We start from the raw sequence: 25490 nt of genomic DNA, 5'->3' as shown, positions 1-25490 counted from the left end.
GATATTAAGGAAAACAAAAGAAACAAAGACAGTGCAGGAAAGTGGAGCAGACGTGAACTTCACCAAAGGCTCAAAGGGCCAGATAGCCTATGCTGTTTTAACTCTTATGTACAAATAACACTTCACTATGAATTAGAATGCATTTTACCGTCCTTTTCTCATATTTGAATTGTTTCCTGGTGGTCTGTTGTTTAACCAATTGAAATGAGTTCATTTTCAGCTAAATGGTGTTTATTTAAACGTTTGATTATAAACCTCACTGTGTTGTTGTCATTATATCCCAAATATTCTCCTGAGCCTCAGATCAGCTGTTATTTAACTGCATAATCTGAAACTGCTCTGTATCTTCATTGTATTTGTGCACTGTGCCATTCAATAAAGGACTCTTGATCAAATTATGAAAACCACTTTTGTTCTTGCCAAATACATTTCTGGCTATTTTAGATCATACTCATGGAATGTTTAATAATGTGTAAGATTGAAGTCAATAAAGATAACTTTAGTAGTAATTCATTTTTCTTACCTCCCCTGCCAAATAATCAAACAAATTCTGGAAGCTAGCACTAATGTCGTCTTCATCGACCTGTAGGATTTTGTTTCAGAAAAGAAAATAATTAAGTGCACTTATGAGCCAATAAAGCAGAGAGAGAGATATTAACAGGTTTACTTTATAGAGCTGCATATCAGGGAACTTATAATTTACAATGCAACAGCTTATGTGACATCAGTGCAGCATCATTTACAGTTTTAAATGTACCCAATGCTTATGCCCTGCAGAAGGGTATCCAGTTATGTCTAGAGACCTGGGACCATCCTCATTGAAACCTCAGAGTGGGGGTTGAAAACAGAAAAATGTCTATCACATTTATTGGTATCTTTGGGGTAGATTTTGCATACTTTTGGAGGGAGAGGATGGAAATACCAACTTACCATTGGTGCACCTTCCAGCAAAAACTGCTGAGAGGATATTCTGTGGCAAATACCTGTACAACAAAAGGGCTCGCTGTACCATAGAGGGCATCATATGGGAAGCCCTGGTTGCCCAAACAAGCTCTGCCCACAAAATGAGTCAAACTTATTTCACAGATGACCACACCTCGCTCAGACATAGCCAAAACTGTCAAAAACATTGAAACGTTTGTGAGGTTTTGAAATATTTAGAAACTAAATGAAACTTAGTTTAAAATAATTAAACCTCAGAATCAATTTAAAGATCTTTGGTTGCTCCATCTTTCTTCATCCAGTATGACATTGAAAGATCACCTTTCCACAACTCTCAAAACCATCCACCTAGTTCTTAAGTTATTAAGGAGTTTTCACCCTCACTTCATCGGAGTCTAATCCATATTATTAATTCCCTTCTACCTTTTAAATAGTCTTTTGTCCCACTCCTGTAATTTAGTTTAGAAATTATTTAGATTTCACATTTGTTTTACATCATATATACACCATTATAAAATTGCCCAAGTCCCCACTTTCAAGACTGAAAACTCACATTCTTGTGTTTATCATGACCCAGAACTTTGGATTAGGTACATGGCTGGCTCACGTTTGCACTCTTATGGTTGAATGCATCTGTAGCCAGGACTGGAGAGATTACCCAAGGTGCAAATCAGACTGGAACAAACTATTGTTTGATCAGGGATCAATGCCTTTTCAGGGTATAATTCCACCCAATTTTGCCCCAACCATAACATAGCCATTTAATATATTTGGCAGGATTTTCAGTACTCAGTCACTATAATACAGGAAGCCTGGTAGCAGTTAAAGAGGCACCAAATATTTAAAGAATTCGAAAATCCAAGGATTGGCTACCAGGTGGAAAAGACAGGCGTGTGGTCCTCATGGTCATTCCAGTTCTTCCTCGTGAAAGTTAGAAACAAGGGATCGTGACAACAACAACCCTTATGACGTGGAAGGACAAGCAAAGTGAGATGGTTTGAAAACCTCCCAGCAAATGGATAGAAAGTTAGTCACCTACCTCTTCATCTTCCAGTTTTGCATCAACTTCAACATCTATCACTCTGAAATAATAATAAACATGAAGATCATTTCAATTAACTGTACAGAAGCACATGGGTAATAAACTATAATACAACACAATTAATTAGTTTTGGCAAGAAGCTGCAGAGAGTTGTGGACACAGCCCAGTGCATCACGGACACCAGCCTCCCCTCCTTGGACTCTGTCTTTACCTCTCGTTGTCTTGGTGAAGCAGCCAGCATAATCAAAGACCCCACCCACCCGGGACATTCTTTCTTCTCTCCTCTTCCATCAGGTAGAAGATACAGGAGCCCAGAGGGCACGTACCACCAGACTTAAGGACAGCTTCTACCCCACTGTGATAAGACTATTGAACGGTTCCCTTATACAATGAGATGGACTATGACCTCACGATCTACCTTGCTGTGACCTTGCACCTTATTGCACTGCACTTTCTCTGTAGCTGTGACACTTTACTCTGTACTGTTACTGTTTTTACCTGTACTACATCAATGCACTCTGTACTAACTCAATGTAACTGCACTGTGTAATGAATTGACCTGTACGATAGGTTTGTAAGACAAGCTTTTCACTATACCTCGGTACAAGTGACAATAATAAACCAATACCAATACTTTTGTATTGATTTTCTCTCTCCAACTTTCTCCCATTTTCATGTTTTGAAGCTGTGCACTGACAAATGCTGGGATTGGTTCCACGGGCACTAGCAACTCTCCAGCATTTCACTCAAGAACAGTTCTCTGTCAAAAACTGCCTGCAGGCTACTTCACCTTGGTAGCAGTTCAGGCACAACAAATTCTGTATTCAGCCAGGATGAGAGAGGCTAGTCAAGAAGGAAGCCTATGCCAACCTTTGCCTACTCTACAGCTGCAGATATTAACCATAAGGACTATCCTGTAGAGATCAACTAATTCAGCAATGAATGGAAATTCCTCGACTGTGAAGTTCGTATGTTATCAAGTGCAACTCCTATGGAAGCCGAACCAAACGGATTCATTGCATGCTATTTAATTCTATCCTACACATTTAAAAAAAGACGCTGCTCTACATATTCTTGAATTATGTAAATGTGCATTATATAATTATGTTGTTAGAACAGCTCTGAGGACATTTCCATCCCAAGTCAAGACATGATTAAAAAGATCGGTAGAGTGACAGATAAAGCTATCACAATGAAAAACAAAATGGCAGAATCACTTCTCAAACTTGTCCTTCTAAAAATAAATTACCATTATTGGTTACCACCCATTACAATACCTGCTAATTTCCAATTCCTTGACTTGTGCTTTTACTACTTACTGTACATCAGCTTGTTTCTCCGTAAACAAACGAATGGCAAAGTCTCCATTTTTATTTGGCTCAAAAGTGGATGGTACAATGAAATATTGTCCAGGTGGAAGAGCATGCCGGTTCATGACCTCTCTCAGGTTGATGAAGGTTTCTGATCTTGCACGAGATGCATGGGTCATGAAAAAATCTCTCCTCAGCTGAATATTAGTTTGGTCTTTATACTAATTCATAAAAACAAACAAAAAGGATTTGCCCATGTTTTTGAACTACAATTTCAGCACATCATGTAAAATATCTCAAATCTAAGATATGGGCTACAATCTGCAAGTCATCAATTAATACATCTATCCACAATGACAGCACTACCAGCAGGCAAGAAACAGAACAGCACAGAATACTGGCCATATCCTCATCCTTATCGTTTAGGTCCCTCGAGTAGCATTGGAAAGTTTAATTAGGAATGGGAAAGATGTCATCCTTCGCCCAACTTGATTTTCAAATGCACGTACTAAACTGGCTTAGTGAGGCATGGGCAAAGGAATGAGTTTTTATTGTGGAATACTGGATTTTTTTTTTAAAAAATGGCATTTATAAAGCACTTTATTTCATCAAGACATCCCAAAGCACTTTACAATCTACAAACTACTTCTGAATTGTACTCACTATTAACAGAGGGAAGAGGCTACAAAGCAGTTTAAAGAAACATAGCAAGTTCTGAATTCAATAAAGCTTCAATAGATCACAGCAAAATGTGTAATACTATTAAAAATCAAGCTATAAAAGTGAAATGTAGAACATAGTGGATGGCAGAGCAAAAAAGCCAGTATCACAGCTGTCCATCATCCACTTTGTCTGATGCACGATTCCACTGGCATAATTTTGTCCAAAGCAGACTTATAGTTTCCCAGTGATTTCTGAATACTTAACCCTAACTTTAGAACTAAAAGATAAAAGTAGATGCTCATTCACCACTTTAACACAGAAGCTCCAGCTCATTGGTTTCCTCTTTGTCCTTCAAAGGATACAAGTTGCAAGTTCATGGACACAATACCCCACATCTTTACTTCACCCACCTAATTAGAGTCTTTCCATCAGATCCATCCTCATGCACCATCTAGCCAGTGACACAAGGAGAGTTACTAGAAGGCGGCCACTTACCTGATCCTCCATCCAGAGTATCATGTATAATACGAGGGATAATAATAGTTGAAAGAACACTTGCCATTTGTTCAATAGCCCTCTCAGGACCAGTTTGAAGATCAATTGTGTAATATTCAATGAGCTATTAGAAACTGGCTTAATACTGCCTGCATGTAAAAATCTGATTAAATGTGTATATCTGGATTATAATCCAACGTACCTCATCAGGGACCTACAAAATAAAAAGGAAGTAACATGAGCCTAAAAGCTTTCACAACACAGCTAACAAAAACTGCATGAACTGTATAATTTGAGCACAACTGAAGTCATGTTTTCAAGTATAGCACTAACATAAAATCCATAGAGGCATCTTTCTAATATCAAGACAGGGTCTGCACACTGAGATGTTATTTTACACTGGTAAAATATTAGCACCAAATGATGCAAACACACTTACACTAAGTGCAAATGGAATTATCTGTGACCTCCTGTCCCCAGAAGTTGCTCTTTTTTTTGTACACAGCTTTAACCTCCAAGTCTTACTGTCTCAGTAAGACTTTTTTTTTTAAAAAGTCATTTCATAGCTTGACAGAACAGCCCTGAATGTTTGTTCTATACCCAAAATAAAGCTTAAAAATATTCCACCTTTCCTACATCTCCAGCACGTGCTGCTGACACTGGCATTAGAGCTGATCAGTGTCTAGAGCAGACAGAGATTCCTTTGTACTCGCTCTGGTAGCTTTTAGAATTTTAAATGTACTCAGAAGCTTGTTCAGAGATGATTGGGTTTGTTAATGTCACAATTTTCCACAATAGATATAATCTCAAGACTTTCGTATTACCAATGCCACACCAGCATATTACTGCCAAAGGTAACTTATTGCCTTGTCAGCAATGATTTATTGGTGCTTCCTTCACTCAGGTTAGAAGATTGTAGAGTTAAACCACCCTAAGAGGGTGGTGGAGGCAGGTACTCTCACAACATTCAAGTAGTATTTTGATGAGCACTCAAAAGACAATGGCAGAAGTGGCTATGAGCCAAGTGCCAGGAAGTTGGAAAATGGGGTTAGTATAAATAGGCCAGTGCAAGCAGAGTGGGGCCTGTTTCTGTGCAGTATAACTATCCAACTCTAAACCCCATTCTGGAGTGGTGAGTACCAAACACAGCTGACTAGCTGTGCTGAATTATGTCCTGGTCGTGTTTTCAAGTACAGGGACAACAGATCCCAGACTGTTCATGCTGCATCACTGAACCAAAGGAGCCAATGAAATTAGAGAAAGCACACTTCTTTAAATGGTGGAGGCAGGGTGATATAGCAATCAGGTACAGACCAGTAAAGTGACAGATCTAATTCAACATCAAAATTCAGACCGAAAACCTTTTGAATACTTCAACCACATGATTTACAAACATACAGATTAAGTGCAGGATTAAGCACCCAGCACCTTGAGCCTGCTCTACCATTTAATAAGATCATGGCTGATATTACGGCAAGATACTCTTTGAAATTCAGTTTTTCAGTAGCAACTCTACCAATACCTTTGTGTGGTAATTTTTTTTATTTTGAATGTGTAACTTACATTAAAGTGTTTTATTGGACTTTTTTCACCATTTTGTTTATACAGCAATTAACAGGCAAGCAATATGATAAAACTTGCCTCATAGATGGCAAAGCCTATAGTATGCATGTCCTCGCCCATTTTCCTTTGTCTTCTACGATTCTTCTGAATCACCCCAACGAGAAAACTGCACAACTCATCTTCATCATCAGGATCTTCATCTGCTTCATCCAGTTGAATCTTAAATTGAGGATTTGTCCAAAATGTTCCTGTGAATGGAAAACAATAGACATTAATAAGTTAATCTATTCAATAACAGATGAATGTAAACATCATTCTGGATAGATCAATTCAGACAAGTTTCATTTTTCTACTCTGGTCTGAAAATTTCTGGGTAATATTGGATATGGAAGCATGACGGTTATGTCACTGGAATAACAATCCAGAGAACTGAACTATCGATCTAGAGCCTAACTGGGAATTTAAATTAAATGAAATAATCTGGAACAAAAAACTGGCTTCAGTGATCGATTCGTTAATCCCTCAGTCTGACCTATCTGTGACTGCAGACCAGTCAATACAGTTCACTCTTAGTGCCAGGGCACAGAATACAAGAGCAGGGAGGTTATAGTATAACCATATAAAACATAAGTTAGGCCACAGCTGCATTATTGTGTGCAGTTCTGGTCACCACACTATATGAAGGATGTGACTGCACTGGAGAGAGTGCAGAGGAGATTAACCAGGATGTTTTTCACTGTACCTCGGTACAAGTGACAATAATAAACCAATACCAATATTGCCTGGGACAGAAAATTTCAGATATGAAGAGGGACTGGGTAGCCTGGGTTTGTTTTCCTGGGAGTGGAAGATGCTGAGGGGTGACCAGATAAAGGTGTACAAAATTATGAGGGACATAAACTGGGCAGGTAATGAGGAACTTTTCCTCTTGGCAAAGATGTCTGTAGAGGGAATTGGATTAAGGGGCAGATTTCAAGGGAATTTGAATATTTCTTTCACCTAGTAGGAGGTTAAAACCCAGGACAAACTGCCAGAGGGGATGAGGTGCTCTCACAATATTTAGTAAACACTTAGATAAGCACTTGAAACACTATGGCACAGAGGACCATGAGCTAAATGCTAGAAATTGGGATTAGTATAGACAGGTACTTGATAGCTAGTATGGACACAGTGGGGCCAAAGGGCCTGTTTTTGTGCTGTATATGATTGAACTAGCTCAGCAAACCACTCAGTCCTGGTGGCAGAAGGAGATGGGCTATAATTGGTGGGTTTGCAAACAATGCCCACAACCCAAATCCTACTTCTGTGAATGAACAACAAAGAAATGTTACTGAATGAACATGGTGTGTTGTGCCTTTACTTGATCTGCTATCTTATCATGAGCATAAGCCAAAAATTTTAAATAGTTAACACCTACACTTGGCAGTGGCCACGCAGAGAACAGAATAATAGAAGTTAAGGTGAGAGAAGAAAAGATTTAGTAGGAACCTGAGGGGCAACTTTTTCACCCAGAGAGTGGTCAGTAATATGGAATGAGCTGCCAGTGAAAATGGTTGAGGCAGGTACATTAACAACATTTAAAACGTACTTGGACAGGAACATGGATAGGAAAGGTTTAGAGGGATATGGGCCAAATGTGGGCAAATGCAACTAGCTTAGATGGGAATCTTGGTCGGCATGGACCAGTTGGGCTGAAGGGCCTGCTTCCATGCTGCATGACTCTAAGACCCTAGGTAATGATACAATAAAAGTATTGTTGTTACTAATTAGAAAATGGGGCTGGTGAGAACATCACTTAATAAAGCTGACAACAGAAACATTCATAAATAAACTGAGTCTTGATGCAGGAAAAAGAATTATGTTTTCTTGTCACGTAATTATCTTTGACTTGAAGCAAAGTGAACACATTAGCAGAGTAGAAGGCTTTGCAATAATGTTGCTCCAGGATAGCATTACCAAGGAATACATTGGATTCTACAAGACAATGGCAAATATGGGGAAAATTGCAATTCTGTACTTGGGTAGTTTCGGCATCCCCCTGCAGAAGATCCAGTTCTCCAGGACCCATCGTGAACAACCATGCTCCACTTATGAACATCATCACTGGCAAGTGTGTCAGGAGTGAGATTGCAGATTTCCACTCGAGAGAAGTTCCTTAGAAATTCAGAAAATGCCATCCTGGAATATAGAGGTATAAAAAAAAACTGAAGCCCTCTTGGGACAAATAATCCTTAGTATTGTCAAAGAGTGGCAGTCATTTGTGAATGGACTTTTTTGTTATAGCATTACACAAAGTGGATTGATGTACATAAATCACAACATGGGGACATCCATCTCTTCTGGTGCTTATTCTCCACATAAACAATAGATTTAATCCCTCGTTCCCCACTCTGTTCCTTATCTCTTAATTTCAACAATCATATGAACTACTAATATGATGCTCTTCAAGCCGACCAATTCCCACCCTGCAATCCATAAGGATCCAATCTCTCAGTTTGTCTATCTCCATTGTATCTGCTCCAATGACAAGAGTTTTCTCACCAGTGTTTTCAGGATGCCTTCCTTTTATCCTTAACTGTGGTTCCCCTCTACCATTGTTGGCAGGGCTATCAACCCCTTTTCTATTTCCCACACTTCTGCCCTCACCCCCTCTCAGCCAGAACAAGGACTGGGTTCATCTCAACCTCGCCTTCACCCCGCCAGCTTTCACATTCAATGGATCACCCTCCATAATTTCTGTCACCTCCAATTTGGTACTCATGGTGCAGCCTCCTCTACAATGGAGAAAGTAAACACAGTTTGGGTGACCACTCTGCAAAGGCAATCCCAAGCTTCCAGTCTCCAGTCACTTTAATTCTCCACCCCACTCTCTGACTTGGCATCGGGACATTTCATGCGAAGGCAACACACTAGCGCAGCAGTTAGTGCAGCTGCCTTGCAGCTCCAGGGGCGTGGGTTTGACGCTGACATCAGGTGCTGACCGAGTGGATCCTGCACACCCTCCCTGTGACTGAATGGGCTTCCCCCGGGTCCACCTCCCACATCCCAAAGATGTGCAGGTAGGTTAACTGGCAGCTGTTAAGTACACAATGCAGCAAGTGGCAAAAGAGGAGTGAATGGACACCTGAGAGAAAATAGGTAGCAAAAGCACAAGGAAATGAGGAGAAATGGGACCAATACAACTGGTCTGGTGGGAACCTGTGATGGGCTGACCAGCCTCCTCCTGTGTTGTAATAAGGAAGGAACTTCAGATTCCATTTAGCTATTTCAAGTAAGCCCCTTTATTTTTTCTCGGTGGATGTAGCTTTCAAGTTGTTTCATTTTTTCCCCTTCTGTCTCCAACTGGCAGCTTTTGAAGCAACTCTGGTCTGCACCCTATCACAGACATTCCCTCTGTTCTCTCCACTCTCTCCTCTGCAACTTAAAACACATTTGTCCATCCCAGTTATAGAGTCATAGAATTGTACAGAAATGGGCCCTCTGGCCCACCATGTATACGCTGACTTTTTTGCCCACCTAGGCCAAGTGTTGGGGAATGGGATTAAGTTTGAAGGTACATCTTGGGCAGCATGGATGCATATGGTCCGAAATGCCTTTTTCTGTGCTGTGCAACTCTATAACCATTTTACACACATTAAATCTATATCCTATGCCTTGCCTACTTAAGTGCCTGTCTTAATCTCTCCACAAAATGGTGATTGCATCTGATTCCATCAGCAGCAGCAAACTCCAAATATAAACTTTCTGTGTAAAAGACTTTCTCCCCAGATCCCCTTTACAACTCCTTCCTCTCATCTTAAACTAATGCCCTTTTGTTTTTTTTAATACCCCAGCCATAGGAAAAAGATTCTGGTCATCTGCACCTCTCATAATTTTATATAAGATACCTTTATTAGTCACACGCACATCGAAATACACAGTGAAATGCATCTTTTGTGTAGAGGGTTCTGGGGGCCAGCCCGCAAGTGTCGCCACACTTCCGGCACCAACATAGCATGCCCACAACTTCCTAACATGTACATCTTTGGAATGTGGGAGGAAACCGGAGCACCTGGAGGAAACCCACACAGACACTGGGAGAACGTACAAACTCCTTACAGACAGCGGCTGGAATTGACACCGGGTTGCTGGCACTGTAATAGCATTACGCTAACCGCTACACTACAGTGCCGCCTACCATACCTCTATCAGGTCACGCCTCAACCTCTTTGGCTCCAGGGAAAACAAGTCCAGCCTATCCAATCTCTCCTCATAACTAAAGTCCTCCAATCCGGGCAACATCCTGGTGAATTTGCTCTGCACTCCCTCCAGTGCAAACCACATCCTTCCGATAATGTGGTAACCAGAACTGCACATAGTACTGCAAGTGCAGCCTAACCAGCGTGTTGTAAAGCTGCAACATAACCTCCCAACCTCTTGTTTTTATACTAATTATGTGGAGACAAACCAGCGCAGTAGCAGTGTCCCTTTCCGCGTATATGGTCAGTATCTTTTCCACTGTTGCATTGTCTTGTCATGTTCCTCATTATAGCCTGTTCAACCATAACATCTTCCAATTCTAACAGGAGGTTCATGGATTAATCATTTAGTCTTACACCTATCTCCACAAGCTGACATACTGAGTCCTATAATATTTCCAGTTTTACTTTAGATTTCCAGCTACCTGTTTGCTCTGCTTGTCATGAAACTAGTCATAAAAATCAAGTCAGCCAGAAGGAGGAATTTATTTTTACCAGAATTCTCCATCCTCTGATCGGTCACAAAGGCGCTCTTTTTCTTCGTCAGGGATACATCTCCACTCTGGTGCGCTGGGATAAAATGAAAAGCATTGTAAAAAGCAGTTATGTTGTCACTATTTACAGGAGTGGCACATGAACATAAACATCATCCTTCATCACAGGGAGATTTTCCAAAATATCAAATGGATCTAGTGATATGCATAAGACCTTAAACACTTGGGAACAACATAACCAATCTTGGAGTACTCCCAGTAATGCACTTAGTTCCTTTTAAGGCCAAGAATCAGATTTTAGTTTGGTTGTAAGGTGTAACTGGAATTTCATAACTGACTTAAAAAATACATAATTTTTTGTTAACGTCATTCAAAGGCAGTTTCTCAGTTTGCAACCAGGAGAAACAGGAGAAAGGATGTACTTAGGGGCAGAGCACAGAAAAAATAAGTTTGCCACTGTTCACTTTGGAGTATATTGAAGGTAATCTCTGTGTGTTGTACTTCAATATGCATGCAGTTTAAAAGTACAGGCAGTCCCTGGATTATGTAAAGATTCTGTTTCTGAGAACTGTCCATTGATCAATTTTTCCACGACAGAAATGAACAATTTCAATGAGGGTTGATTAACATGAACATTTGCAGTCTTCCCTATGTAATTACAATCATGCTGAGTCAGAACGTCCTACATCCAATGGCTAGTTTCAATGACCTTAAAGTATCAATGGACATTACACTGTTTGATAAAGTATTTTACAAGTGTCGATAGAAGAGATTGCCTTGTCAGTTTACAAAGCAAATCCCTTATATGTTGTGATCCAGCAATTGCATTCTGATTACTGTAATGGTGTCTGATTACTGCAGGGAAGTTAAATGCAAGCAGTTGTTTTGACGACTGGTTGTCTTTTGAATTAACTAGTTGCTGCTCCTATTCCATAATTCCTGAAGTTGTTTGCATTTCTGTAACTAACTTTCCTATCTTGAAAAATTCTTTAAAAATTTGTGAGAGAATTTGCATAAACTCTGATTTCCATAATTCAGGTCTTCCATAACCCAGCGAGTATAGAGAAAATGATGCACTAAATTAATGCTAACATTCAGTCATCTACTTATTTTTGGCATAAGTGTGGTGAATCTCTGGTATTGTCTGCCACGGAGGGTTGTGGAGGTTACATGATCCAGAATTTCCACCTGATCCTCAGCACAGTAATATTCACTCCAAGACCCCAAAGATCCTCTTGATAAATAATCTGAGGCAGGTACATTGCACTGCTCACCTGTTGTTGAATGCCTCAATGATGTTACTGCCTTTGGGAAGAGGCTTGTCACACAAATAACCATCTATTGATATGGGACAGCAGGATTCTGAAGAATGCATTAAAGGTCATAAACATTTAGTAACCATTACAACAAAATTCCACAGAAGAACCTACTTGTCAGACCAGCTTCCAGTCCACTCCACTTGACCCCAAGGGTTCCTGATCCGGATCAATTTCTCCTCTTCACCTTGATAGTTCACCTACAGAATTAAATGACAACAAAACTATATTCTCTATTTTCTTCTACATTATTCATCTCTAAGGCTATAGATATTCAGTGCATACACAGCAAAAATCTGCATTCATAAAGCATCTTTAATATAGCATTTAACCAAGGTGTTTCTCAAGAACTTCAGCAAATTAAATTTGGCATGGACAAAGGAGATGTTATGGCATTCATTCAAAACCTTGTATAAAGAGGCAAGTTTTAAGAAGGTCTTAAAGGAGGAAAATAAAGTACAAGAGGCAGGAAGGCTTAGTTATGGAATTAGAGCTCTGGAACATGGCAGCTGATAACATGGCTACCAAACTGGTGTTCATTCAACATTGGGAATGCTTAAGAGGCAAGAATTAATGAAGAACTTATGTTTCAGCTGCTTGTAGGACTGGATGATACTAAAGATGGGGTGTCAGTGGAGGAATTTGGAAAAAAAACAGAAGTTTAAAATATAGGTGTTATTTAACCAGGAGCCAAATCATAGATTTTATGCAGAGGTGTGATAGGTGAACGGAACTTGCTGATGGTTAGACAAAGGCAGAAGAGTATGGGTTGACCTGAAGTTTATGGAGGATGGTAAATGGAAGGCTGACCATTGGAATAGTACATTGGAGGTGGGAAGATGACATGGTACTGTGGCCAAAAAGGACACCAAGGCTGGTTCAGCCTGAGGGTTGCTGAGGAGAGGGATTGAGTCAATGGCTAGTGAACTGAGTTTGTTGTGGGAATTAAAGACAGTGGCTTTGCATTATTTAGTTGGAGGAAATTCCTGACCCACCTAGTTAATGGTGAAAAAGCAGTCTGACAATTTAGAGTGGCAGAGAATGATAGCTTGAAATGAGGACCGGAAATTAACGTGTTTCCTACCCTAGAAATGGCATGTGATGGTAGCTTAGTGAGGAAAACCTTGGCTAATCAGGCTAAAGTAATTCTCCAGGTACAAGACTGAAATATCAGTGTGATCATCCATGTGTCGAGCCATGGGACAAAGGTGAGATCTTCCTCAGACAGACATTGAGTACAAGTGTTAGGATGTCACATTGCACCAGTACAAGATGTTGGTGAGACTGCACCTGGAATACTGTGTGCAGTTCTGGTCACCATACTACAGGAAGAATGTCATTAATCTAGAGAGGGTGCAGAAAAGATTCCCAAGGATGTCTTCAGGACTGGAAGGCTCGAGTTACAAGGAAAGACTGGGACTGTTTTCCCTGGAGTGGAGGAGACCAAGGAGTGACCTTATAGAGGTTTTCTAAAAATCAGTGCAGGAAAATGGGACTAGCTCAGGAAGGCAGCTTGGTCAGCATGGATGAGTTGGGCCGAAGGACCTGTTTCCACACTGTACCACCCTATGGCTCTATGACTTACCAATAACTATCATCAGGGACCCAGCAAAGCACTTAATAATAGTCTCTGATCTCTGTCAGATCATACTACCATCTTTTTCCTGATCAGTTGAGTGAATTCTAAATCATTTTTTTTGACTCAACTTCCCATTTGATTGTTTTCTGGGTAACAAGAAGTGCAATTAGCCCACTGGAGTTGTCACTAGGAACATTTCTCCTCATAGTATTAGTTCACTGTTTTGTCTAGATCCTTGTATTAAAAAGAAAGAACACACATTGAGTTAATGCATCTCTGGGAGTGGTAATGAGCCATAGGAGCAAGAAAGTTCCAGGAATGATTCTTGATTAGGTTTTGCATCAAAACTTATTGTGGAAAATAACTCATTTTTGTTTGAAGTAATGCACTGATGTGGATTGAAGATTGGCTGCTTCATGAGAAACACAGTGGCAACAGAAATGGATCTTTTTCCAGTTGGCACGATAGAACAAATGGTAAGCCACAGGGATCATTACTAGGGTGTCAAATTTTTAGAATTGATATAAATGGCTTGGATGAAGGATCCAAAGGAGTAGATGCTAACTTTGCTGACTCCACAAAGACAGGCAAGAAAATAAATTGTCAAAAAACATAAGGAGGCTATGAAGGAATACAGCCAGAAGGATAGGTGAAAAGAAACATTATCTGAACAGTCTAAAATACAGAGGGTTCTGGGTGAGTTTCACCTTACAGAGTCGGGAGTTGAAGCAACATTTGGAACAGGACCTTTGAAAAGAGGTGAGTCTCTGTGGGTGTGCTTGTGAGTTTCACCTTGCAAGAGTCTAAAAGAGGCACATTTGCAAATTGTTACTAGTTGTTTGGCTAATTAACAGCAGTGATAAAAGGAAGGTAGGTATAAGTGGAGCAGCAATTTTGGGAGCGGCCATTGTGTGCATGGACCAGTGTTCGAGTGGGGGACAGAGGCTTTGGCTCAAGAGATTTCGGCAGAGGCTAAGGTAGGTCTCTGGTAAATTTCTTTCCGTCTTTCTTTCTCTGATTTTTCCTTTAGTGCCAGGCTAGAGTAGTGAGAATGGCTCCAGGGTCAGTGGTGTGTTCATCTTATGAGATGCGGGAGTTCTGGGAGACCTCCAGTCTCCCTGATAACTACATCTGCACGAGGTGCATCCAGCTGCAGCTCCTTACAGACCGTGTTAGGGAACTGGAGCTGCAGCTGGATGACCTTTGGCTCCTACGGGAGAACGAGGAGTTCATAGATAAGAGCTGCAGGGAGGCAGTCACTCCTAAGCTGCAGGAGGCGGGTAGCTGGGTGACTGTCATGAGAAGGAAGAGGGAGAATAGGCAGGTAGGGCAGAGTACCCCTGTGGCTGTTCCCCTCAATAACAGGTAGACCGCTTTGGATACTGTTGGGGGGGAGGGGGGAGTGGAAAGCCGTAGTGACCAGGTCTCTTACACTGAGCCTGGTTGTGTGGTGCAGAAGGGAAGGGGGGAGAAGAAGAGAACGGTAGTGATAGGGGATTCCATAGTAAGGGGAACAGACAGGAGATTCTGTTGACATGAAAGAGACTTCCGGATAGTATGTTGCCTCCTGGGTGCCAGGGTCAGGGATGTCTCGGATTGAGTCCACAGAATTCTGAAGGGGGATGGTGAACGGCCAGAGGTCGTGGTACATAGTGGTACCAATGACATAGGTAGGAAAAGAGATGAGGTCCTGAAGAGGGAATATAGGGAGTCAGATAGGAAGCTGAAAAGCAGGACCTCAAGGGTAGTAATCTCTGGATTGCTGCCTGTACCACACACTAGTGAGGATAAGATTACATTGATTTGGCAGATGAATGCGTGGCTGAGGAGTTGGTGCGGGGGCAGGGTTTCAGATTTGTGGATCATTGGGATCTCTTCTGGGGAAGGTACGACCTGTACAAAAGGGACAGGTTACACCTGAACTGGAGGGGAACCAATATTCTTGCGGGCAGGTTTGCTAGAGCTGTTAGGGAGGGTTTAAACTAGTTTGGCAGGGGGATAGGAACCAGAGTGATAGGTCAGAGGTTGGTACATTTAGTGTACAAGTAGATGCAGTGTGTAGAAAGATTGTGAGGGAGGATAAATAGTTAAAAGGGCAAAATTGCAGTCAGTTGGATGGGCCGAAGTGTGTCTAATGCGAGGGTGACAATAGCTAACACGAGGGGGCATAATTTTAGGGTGATTGGGAGAAGAAATATGGAGGGAGTGGTTAGATAGATCGTAGAGCAGGATAAAATGTTGGCACAACATCGTGTGCCGAAGGCACTGTACTGTGCTGTAATGTTCTAGTGCATGATTCACTAAAAGGCCACAACGCTGGTACAGCAAGTAGGGAAGCTAACATAATGCAAACCAGGGGAATTGAATAAAGAATTTATGCTTTGATTATAAAGGACTTGGCAAGACCACATCTAGAATACTATTTACAGTAATGGGCTCTTTATTTAAGGAAGGAAGTTGATGTAATGGAGGTAGTGCAGAGATTGTTTACTAGATCAGTACCAGGAATAGGCTTATAACGAGGAAGGGATGGATGGGCAGGAGCAGAGAGGATGTTTTCTCTTGTGAAAAAAATCTAGAACTAGGTGCCACTGTTTAAAAATAAGGGCTTAGCCATTTAAAACAGAGATAAAGCGATATTTTTCTCTCAGATGTTCATGTCATCAGAACTCTCTTCCTCAAAGGGCGTTGAAAGCTGACTGAATATTTTAAGGCAGAGGTCGGTAGATTCTTTATAACAAAGGAGTGAGAGATTACTGAGGGTAGATGGGAATGCAGAGTTGAGGTTACAATCAGATTAGCCACGATCTTATTAATTATTGGAGCAGACCTAAAGGAATAATCCTGCTCCTAAATGTATGAAATGTAGATTTAATGTTGAGAAATGCAGAAACCAAAGAGAAAGTTTGATATTTGAGTAAATGAACAGAGGTGAAAAGAAGCTGTACTGATTTTCCCCAATCTTGGTAGTTAAGAAATCTAGGAACCCTTTGCATTTGTTAATGGAGATCAATTTGCATTTATGTTGCACTTTTCACAACCTCAGGATATAGGACAGAGAACAACACAGTAGAGGAGTAGGCCCTTCAGCCCACAATGTCTGTGCCAACCATGATGCAAAGTGAAACTAATCCCACCTGCCTGCACGTATTCTCTATCCTTCCGTTCCCTTAATGTTCATTTGTCTATCTAAATGCCTCTTAAATACCACCGTGGTGTCTGCTTCCACCACCAACCCTGGCAGTGCGTTCCAGGCACTTGCCACTCTCTGTGAAAAGCCTGCCCTGCACATCTCCTTTAAACTTTCCCTATACCCTCCAGTATTTGACATTTCTATCCGAAGAAAGAGACTCTGACTACCTACCCTATCTATGCCTTTCATAATTTTATGAACTTCTATCAGGTCTCCCCTCAGCCTCTGACACTCCAGAGAAAATGATCCAAGTCTTTCCAACCTCTGCGTATAGCTAATACTGTCTAATCCAAGCAACATCCTGGAGAACCTCCTCCGCATTCTCTCCAAAGCCTCCATATCCTTCCTGTAATGGAACGACCACTACCGAACACAAAGCTCCAAATGCGGCCCTAACTAAAGTTTTATACAGCTGCAATACGACTTTCTGACTGTTTGAATACACCCTGACTGATGAAAGCAAGCATACCGTATGCCTTGCTTTACCACCTTATCTACTCGTGTTTCCACTTTCAGGGAGCTATATCCCAGAGCATTTTACTGCTAATGAAGTACATTTTGAATGTACTCACTACTGCCTAAACTCTGAAGGCAGTTTGCATTCCCACCAAATTTCCTCAAACAGCAGTGTGGCAGTGACTAGCGACGCTGATTAAGTGATACATATTGGCCAAGACACCAGCGATAACTCCACTATTCATCTTCAAAACAGTGCAATTTATATTCTTCTCAGAAAGCACCCTCAGCCTAGACCTAGCATCTGATCTTAATGACAGCACTCTGATAGTGTAGTGTGCTCTCAGTATTTCAAAGAAAGATTAGTCTGGATTTTGTACTCAAATCTCTAAAGTGAAATTTAAACCCAATCTTCTTACTTGGTCTAGGGTGGTACCAACTGAAAGGTAGGCAGATTCAGGATATTGGTGCCAGAGGCAAAGTGTTTAAGGTTACTCTTGATAGCAGAGATAAGGCAGCTACTATTATGTTTCATTCCAGGATAATCCTAGAATGTGATCCAGCCAGATCTAGCAACAAGTATGTTCAAGTCTGGGACAGCTAGACCCAAAGGAATGAATAACCAGGCAGGGAGACTGTAAGGATTTTTCCTGGGGAGAGGGATCCAAAAGTCAGATGCGAAGGAGTATTTGAGCAAAAGTGAGGAAGGAAGGAGGGCCAAAGGCTGAATAGATGAGGGAGTTTGCCAGGAGAGCTGTGCCTGACTGTTCTGGGCAGCAAAAGAACAAATGTCACAGGCTTGCTTTACCTGTATAACCAATTGCTTCATTCAGGATGACTCACCGTTAAAAGGGGGATGGAGACAAAAGGGTGACTCCATTGAGAAACTGCAGAGAAATAGTGCCTCACCCTTTCAGGAAACACTAAAATTTAAAACTGAGTACAAGTTATTACAACACTTGGTTTCAGACTTACTATTTCTGCTCCAGTTACAGAGTAAGCATGACCTTTGACCAGCTGCTGCGAAGTAATTGCCTCTGTTTCTGCTGAGCTTGTGATCTAAGGCATAAAACAATAGGAGATCGTTAAATAAGTCAGCATTAAATAGTCAACATTCATTTATCATGCAGGTCAGTTACGTGTATTTATTAGTCATACAATGCACAATTTGCTGTGCTACTTTATTGTTGCATGTAATTTTATTCAATGCAGGTTTTGTATTCGGAAACAGTTAATCGTCAAGATAAATACTACATTCCTAGATTGTGAGATAAACTGAAAGATGGTCACCTGATTTACACCTGAGCCTTAAAAGGTTTGTAAATTAGATTGCAAAAGGGGAGAGTGAAAGCAGCAAGGAATCCCACAAAATAATTGTATACGAAAGAGTGCAATAAAACAGCACAACCCACATTGTTTGCACAGATGCCAACATAAAGGATGCAAATATAGTCAGGTCCCTTAATTAAAGTCCTAAATATTGATGCACAGAACATAATTATCTGCTTCCTTTTAACTGAGCAATAATGCACAAGCCAAATAACTTTTTATTCTCCATCGCGCATTGAACAAGTAAATTTATTTCTTCATCTTCTCAGGGGCAGATTGCACATCTTCTTTCAATGAAAACCTCAGGAGTTTTATAGAGAAAACAGGTCACAATCAGCTCTTCTAGGCAATGGACTCTATCCTGCCATCTGAATAATTCCCATTGAATCTATAATATAGATTTCCTTACTGGTTGTAAAGCACATAAAGACAAATTGTTCAGGGAGGTCTGCACGCATATGACAAGAACCTGACCCTTTATCTGTCCAATGGAAATAAACTGGAGAGGGTTTGACAGATGTACAATCACTCCTCTTCCCCCACCCCTCAGCATGTGACTACATACTGTGCTCAATCAGGAAGTTTAAAAATTCTAACCAGATTCAAAAGGTCAAGTGTTCAAATAGTTTGTATTACAATATAGCTTAAATAGGCAGCACTGGGGTAGGTTCTTGAACAGAAGCTGTGACTTTTCACAGCTGACCTCTGGTGCTAAATATGCAGTATGGTTCTGGCTGCAGAGAGACACGAGACTGCAAATGCTGGAATCTCAGCCCAAAACATCAACAAATCCTCCCCTCCCCCACCCACCCCACCACAAATACTGCTCGACCTGCTGAGTTCGTACAGCAGATTGTTTGTTATATAGTATTGGCTACATATTGCTGCCAAAATTTGGTTCAGTTGAGGTTCGTAGAACCAAATTTTAAAAGCACATTGCAATGTACAGCTACTCCTATATTGCATCTTGCAACCAAGGATGACTACTCCTTGGCGTGACTTTTGAGCAGCTTCACATGTATGAGATACCAGTTCTCTGAATTCATCTGTGATAGGACAAATGGAGACTTTCACAAATTACTGGCGTTTACAATATAAATGAGGACCAATTTTGGTAGATGTCAATGATCTAGTTCTCTCCATTAGCACTATCTGTAGATTGTTATTAGAGTTAGAAAAAACTTTGACCCAAAATATAAACCAAGGATGATGAGCTCGAGATTAAGATGATACTCACATTAATAGAACAGCCAAGTAGTGACCCAGATCTTAATGCCTTTTGTATGATCTTAAAGAGATTGCTTGGTGCTTCATTTAATTCATACCACTCTGAAATTCCTCCTGTAAAATCCTCAAACCCCTCAGTTGTGGATCCCCCAGACAATGCTTCATAGGACCCATTTAACCTGGAAAATGGATACATTGTAATTAGTCCTTCATGAGAAAACAGTAGAGGCCACTTGGCCCCTCAAACCCATCCGACCATTCAACATGATCATCACAGATCTACACCAGGATTCATCTCCTCTTCTCTGCCAGGTGAATAAATTAAGACTGAGTACTTCATTTGCAAGTTTCAACTCAGTAAGAGAAACAAATTTCTTACTGAGGAGAAACAGCAGGAAAAAAAAACACACAGGCTTGGTTGTGAGGGCATCTGCAAATAGACCTTTATACCTCTGAGAGGGGATGGCAGGAAGTCTACAGTAATGAGGGGTCCACATTGCCTTGTTGGGCCCTGAGGAGCACTTGTGGCTCCTGTCCCCAAAGCAAGGTTTGAAAGTTGATAACAATGTCTCTTTGGGCCTCATCATGTCTCCCACTGGTTTCACCTCTTGGGCAAGCTGCTGGCACTTCCAGCTCAGGCCTCTGAATTAAAATTGGAATTGGGACCAGACATTCAATGTGAAACAGAAGACCTTGTGGCTTTTGGCAAGTGGCTTTGTGACTGTTCAGTTCAGCTGCTCCAAATCCAGAATGGTCTGTTCCCAACATCTCCAAAATGGGAAAGTAATCTTAACTCTGCCTGATGAGTGGACAGTGGCACCACCAGCAGAGCTGCTGCCTCACAGCTCCAGAGACCCAGGTTCAATCCTGACCTCTGGTGCTGCCTGTGTAGAGTTTCCATGTCCTCGCTGTGATCACATGGGTTTCCCCCAAGTGCTCTGGATTCTTCCCACATTCCCAAAGACAAGCAAGTTGATGGGTTAATCGGCTACAGTGAATTACCCCTGGTGTAAGTGGTGGTAGGAGAATTGGGTTGTGGACAGAGAGGGGAAGGGGACAGTGATGTAGTTGATGGGAAGGTGAGCAGATGGATTAAAAAGGGAAAAGTTGGTGGGAATGGAACTGCTCTGTAAACCAGCATTGACTTAATAGGACAAATGGCCTCCTTCTATATCATGTTGAAATATGAAATGAAATTAGATGGGGAAGGATATCGTCATCATGGTAGGGTAGCACGGTGCAGGTTACTGGAATGGCGAATCAGTGATCAAGTGTCACAAATTTGTATCCCACCACAGCAGCAGGGGAATTAGATACATCTGGAATAAATAATGGTAATCATGAAACTGACAGATTATTGTATAAACTCACCTCGATGACTTATGTCCTCCACAGACAGAAACCTGGCATAAATATAACTCTAAATACACCAGTGCTGTAGACTTTTAACAGCTTCCTCCGTGATTAAGGATTGACATATCAGCAATGTCCACATACCACCAATGGCCACAAAACCATTACAGAGGACAAGATAGACTTTTGATAACACTCAGTGGTAGGAATCCTGCAACCTTAATTTTTTGTTCTCAACAACCTATCTACACTTAGCAAACTCAGCACAAGCAAGGGATGGGATTTTGCTCATGTGCTGGTGACACCCAAGCTCAAAGTATCCTTTACCAATTCCAGGTTTTCCCATTGACAAGATTTGGATAAGCAGAAATTCCCAACCTCTTTCTGTTAGCAAAATGGAAGATATCCTCTTCAATTCACACCAGCAGCAAAAGTTTCAGTAATCTTTTCAGCTATAAGCTTAAATCAAGTCCAGAATTGGATAACCACAGCATATTATATTTCCTCCCCTGTAACTGATCATAGTGAAGCCTTTCTCCCATCTCTACAACATGCCACATTACAAATTAACCTCCCCTGCCGCTAAATTCCAACATCTTTATTTCCATGAAATTATATTCTTTTAACAATATTTCTGCCCTCCACCATTCAGATGCAACTTGGATAGAAGGAAAACATCAGGAGCCTAATGAATTGTCATTTGAACCAAGTCCTGCATTCCCAGCACCTACGTCCTTCCCAATTATCACCATAGCTCAGTGTGTTAATTACAAAATGTATTATCCTTGCCTTCAATTCTCATCCATCTCACCTCACTCAACCTCAATAATTGTCCACTCCTTTGTGTCTCTGCATGGTATTCAGAAACCAGTTTACTGACCATTCTTCACTCCTCTTCCTTCACCACAATGCCATGGTTTCTGGAGCTCTCTCTCCCTGAACATCTCTACCATTCTTTCTTGCCCCTGTAGAAAATCTGACTGGATTTGCTCGCACTCCGGCCAACCCCATCCTAATGCACTGAAACTGCATTGCTGGCAAGGAAAGCATTTAATGCCACTACCTAAATGCCCCCAAGTAGTGTTGAGCTGCTGAAATGTTTGTGCTAAGGTAACTTCCATTATAAAGTCTGATCCAGCAATGGGGAAGGAATGAAGTCAGGATGATCTGCGAGTTGTAGAGGATCTTTCAGTTGCGGATCTTGTCTTTCTAAGTCACAGATGTCATAGGCCTGTAAAGTGCTAATGAAAGATCCTTCACAAATTTCAGTAGTAAACCATACAGATGAAACACTGTAGTCGGGGTGCACTGGGGATGGAGGGAGTGAATATTCTGGGTGGTGAATGAGGTGCCTGGATGTTGTTGAACGTTACTTCTAGAGAGATATCGGAGCTCCACTCATCCAGGTAAGGTGAGAGTATTTCATTATACCCTGACTGGTGCCCTTAGATGGAGAAAAGGCTTTGGGGATTTATAAAACAGATCATTTAATACAGAAGGTCCAATCTGTGCCCTTTTTTTAAACCCACAGTAGTTAGTTTTTTTTCAATTGGAACCCCCAGAATATTGTGAAAGTGGAATTTGGCATCGCCATTCAATGTGAAAGAGGGGAGCAAGGTAGTGTAGCGGTTAGCATAACGCTATTATAGTGCCAGTGTTTGGCGTTCAATTCCCGCTGCTGTCTGTAAGGAGTTTGTACGTTCTCCCTGTGACTGCGTGGGTTTCCTCTGGGTGCTCTGGTTTCCTCCCACATTCCAAAGATTAGTAGGATTAGTTGATTAACATGGGTGTAATTGGACGGCGTAGGCTCATTGGGCCAGAAGGGCCTGTTACTGTGCTGTATAAATCAAGTTTTAAAGATCTTTTTTGAAAGGAACATTGCATTGAGTATTGAAGTGAGGTAGCCAGATTCTTTCTCATTGGATATCATCAATGCCTGGCACTTTGGGAAGCTTGAATGTTACTTGTCATCTATCAGACATGGTCTTGTTGTTATCCAGGTCATTGTTCATACAACCACAAATTCCTTAGTTAGCCTAAGAGTTGCAAATGGAGTGGAACACTACATGATGACAAATCTTAGTGTACCCTGAAACATCTTTCTCTATATAGGAGAGCTGTAAATGTCTACATTGTTATGATTAGTGCTAGCAACAACAGAAAGGATTCTTGGTTTTGGCGTAGTAGAATGGCACACTGTGAACTTAATCTTTGGAAGAAAAACAGAACGCTATTGATTTATTCAGGGGCTTTTGTGAACCTGGGAAGCCCAGGCATTTTGCAAGTGTTACAATACAAGAAATGTAGCAGCCAATTTGTGCACTAAAAGCTTCCACAAATAATTGCATAATCTGTTTTAATCATAGGCTGAATATTTGACAGGGCAATGTTGGTCTTGGAAATGGTTCTGTATGAGATAGTTTTCAGCCACTTTTGAGAGCAGACATGGCCTTGGTTTAACATCTCCTTCAAATGCTATCTCTGACAGTGCAGTACCTCTGCAGCTGTGACACTTTACTCTGTATTCTGTATTGTTTACCCTGTACTATCTCAATGAATTGATCTGTATGAACTGTATGCAAGAGAAGTTTATCACTCTACCTTGGTACAACTGACAATAATAAACTAATTTCAATTCCATCTCAGTGCCACAATGCAGTGTCAAAATAAATTCTCGTGCTCAACTCTGGGAATTTAATCCACAACTCTCCAACTCAGTGGTAAGCATCCTACCAAATGAGTTATGCATATATTAAAAAGCAAAATATGTTATGGTTGAAAATACTATTTTCTCCTGGTGCTATCTCCATGGTAAAGTTGCAGACTTACTTTGAATAAGCTTTCTCCAGCAGAGCACTCCAGAACTCATTTCCTGAAGCTGAGTGCACGAACATCAGCTTATCATCCTTCGTGGGCAACCGGTCATCGATCACCACATCCACCCATTCTCCGTACTGCCAGAACTATAAGATTAGATTAGATATTTTTATTAGTCACATGTACATCAAAACACACAGTGAAATTCACCTTTTTGCATCGAGTGTTCTGGGGGCAGCCCACAAGTGTCACCAGGCTTCTGGCGCCAACATAGCATGCCCACAACTTCCTAACCCACGTCTTTTTGGAATAAGAGAGGAAACTGGAGCACCCGGAGGAAACCCACACAGACGTGGGGAGAACGTACAAACTCCCTACAAACAGCGGCCAGAATTGAACTGAGGTCGCTGGCGCTGTAAAGCGTTACGCTAACCACTACACTACCGTGAACACCAACAGATTACTTCAAGCAAGGGGCCTTCCACAACTCAAGGGCCAAAAATCTGAATTTTAAATAAATTCAAATTTAAAAAAAAACAGGTCTCCAAATCATAACCTTCTTCACTTTAGCAACACTTAAATAATGCACACATTGGAGGTGGTTTTGTAGGAAGAATTTTCAGTGTGTAAAACTATTACAGAACTGATACAAGTAATCAAGAGATAAGACTGAAGTACACAGATAAAGAAGTAAAATTGTGAAAACTGGGGCAGATGCCAGAACAATGTCACATGGAGGATAAAGTGACACTGACCATTTCAGTCTGAATCAATGTTCTAATTTTTATATATCAAAAATTCCTAAAGTTGTTGTAGGCCCCCAATTGTCAACCTCCCCTCTTGACCCTCATTCAAGATGGTTTCCCAGCCCTTTCTCTCCCCATCCTTTACCCTATCTCTCCCACCACATCTTCCCCATATGGGCACCCAAATCCTGATCTGCACTTTGAATGGACAAGCTCCATGTAAATCATTGTTCCTCATTAAGAAAGATCCTTCAATTCACCCTGCTCCCTTACAATAACATTTAAAAGTAGCAGTGATTTGATTTACCCGGAAATGGAAGATTCCTGCATAATCAGAGCCAAAGTCTTGTCCACCAGGAATCACTCTGTTTAGAACCTCATTGTTCAGGGTCAGTGATGAAATAGCAGCCAAAAGCCAGCAGTCACCTATATAGAAAACCAGAGGCAATTTTACATTCCATAATCAATGCAAATGCACACTTTCAGGTGTCAACTTTATTTATCCCAAAGTTCTAGAAGTATCCCTGTGCAAAACAATAGTGTTTCAGCATTGGTGTATGCACAACTGACTGAGGTGGGAGAACCTATGGCGTGAGGTTGGGGTTAGCACTGAGGACGGAGGGAAGGGTTTGCATGGCAGAAAAGACAATTAAAGACTTTGTGGAGATGCAGCAGCATGTAAAATGTACACTGTATGCATATTGTCCCAAAGGTGCAAGCAGATTCT

The 25490-nt window shown here is 41.2% G+C and overlaps 1 protein-coding gene across 1 annotated transcript in view; it reads right to left on the bottom strand.

Moving 5' to 3' along the window:
* The window catches only part of LOC127568574 (calpain-2 catalytic subunit-like), a 74348-nt gene that overhangs the window by 13122 nt on the left and 35736 nt on the right, over positions 1 to 25490 (bottom strand). Inside the window, exons 3-14 of the mRNA XM_052012489.1 lie at positions 25071 to 25189; positions 24030 to 24163; positions 19858 to 20026; positions 18267 to 18350; positions 12178 to 12263; positions 10749 to 10823; positions 8033 to 8193; positions 6094 to 6263; positions 4655 to 4666; positions 3304 to 3515; positions 1982 to 2024; positions 524 to 583 (exon numbers count right to left, since the gene is read on the bottom strand). Coding sequence (XP_051868449.1) covers positions 524 to 583; positions 1982 to 2024; positions 3304 to 3515; positions 4655 to 4666; positions 6094 to 6263; positions 8033 to 8193; positions 10749 to 10823; positions 12178 to 12263; positions 18267 to 18350; positions 19858 to 20026; positions 24030 to 24163; positions 25071 to 25189 — 1325 coding nt within the window. The remainder of the gene's footprint in view (positions 1 to 523; positions 584 to 1981; positions 2025 to 3303; positions 3516 to 4654; positions 4667 to 6093; positions 6264 to 8032; positions 8194 to 10748; positions 10824 to 12177; positions 12264 to 18266; positions 18351 to 19857; positions 20027 to 24029; positions 24164 to 25070; positions 25190 to 25490) is intronic.

Source organism: Pristis pectinata, chromosome 3, assembly GCF_009764475.1.
Source record: "Pristis pectinata isolate sPriPec2 chromosome 3, sPriPec2.1.pri, whole genome shotgun sequence".
NCBI classification, from domain to species: Eukaryota; Metazoa; Chordata; class Chondrichthyes; order Rhinopristiformes; family Pristidae; genus Pristis; species Pristis pectinata.
Note: the sequence above shows the minus strand (reverse complement) of the source record. Positions and strands in the feature narration are given on the sequence as shown.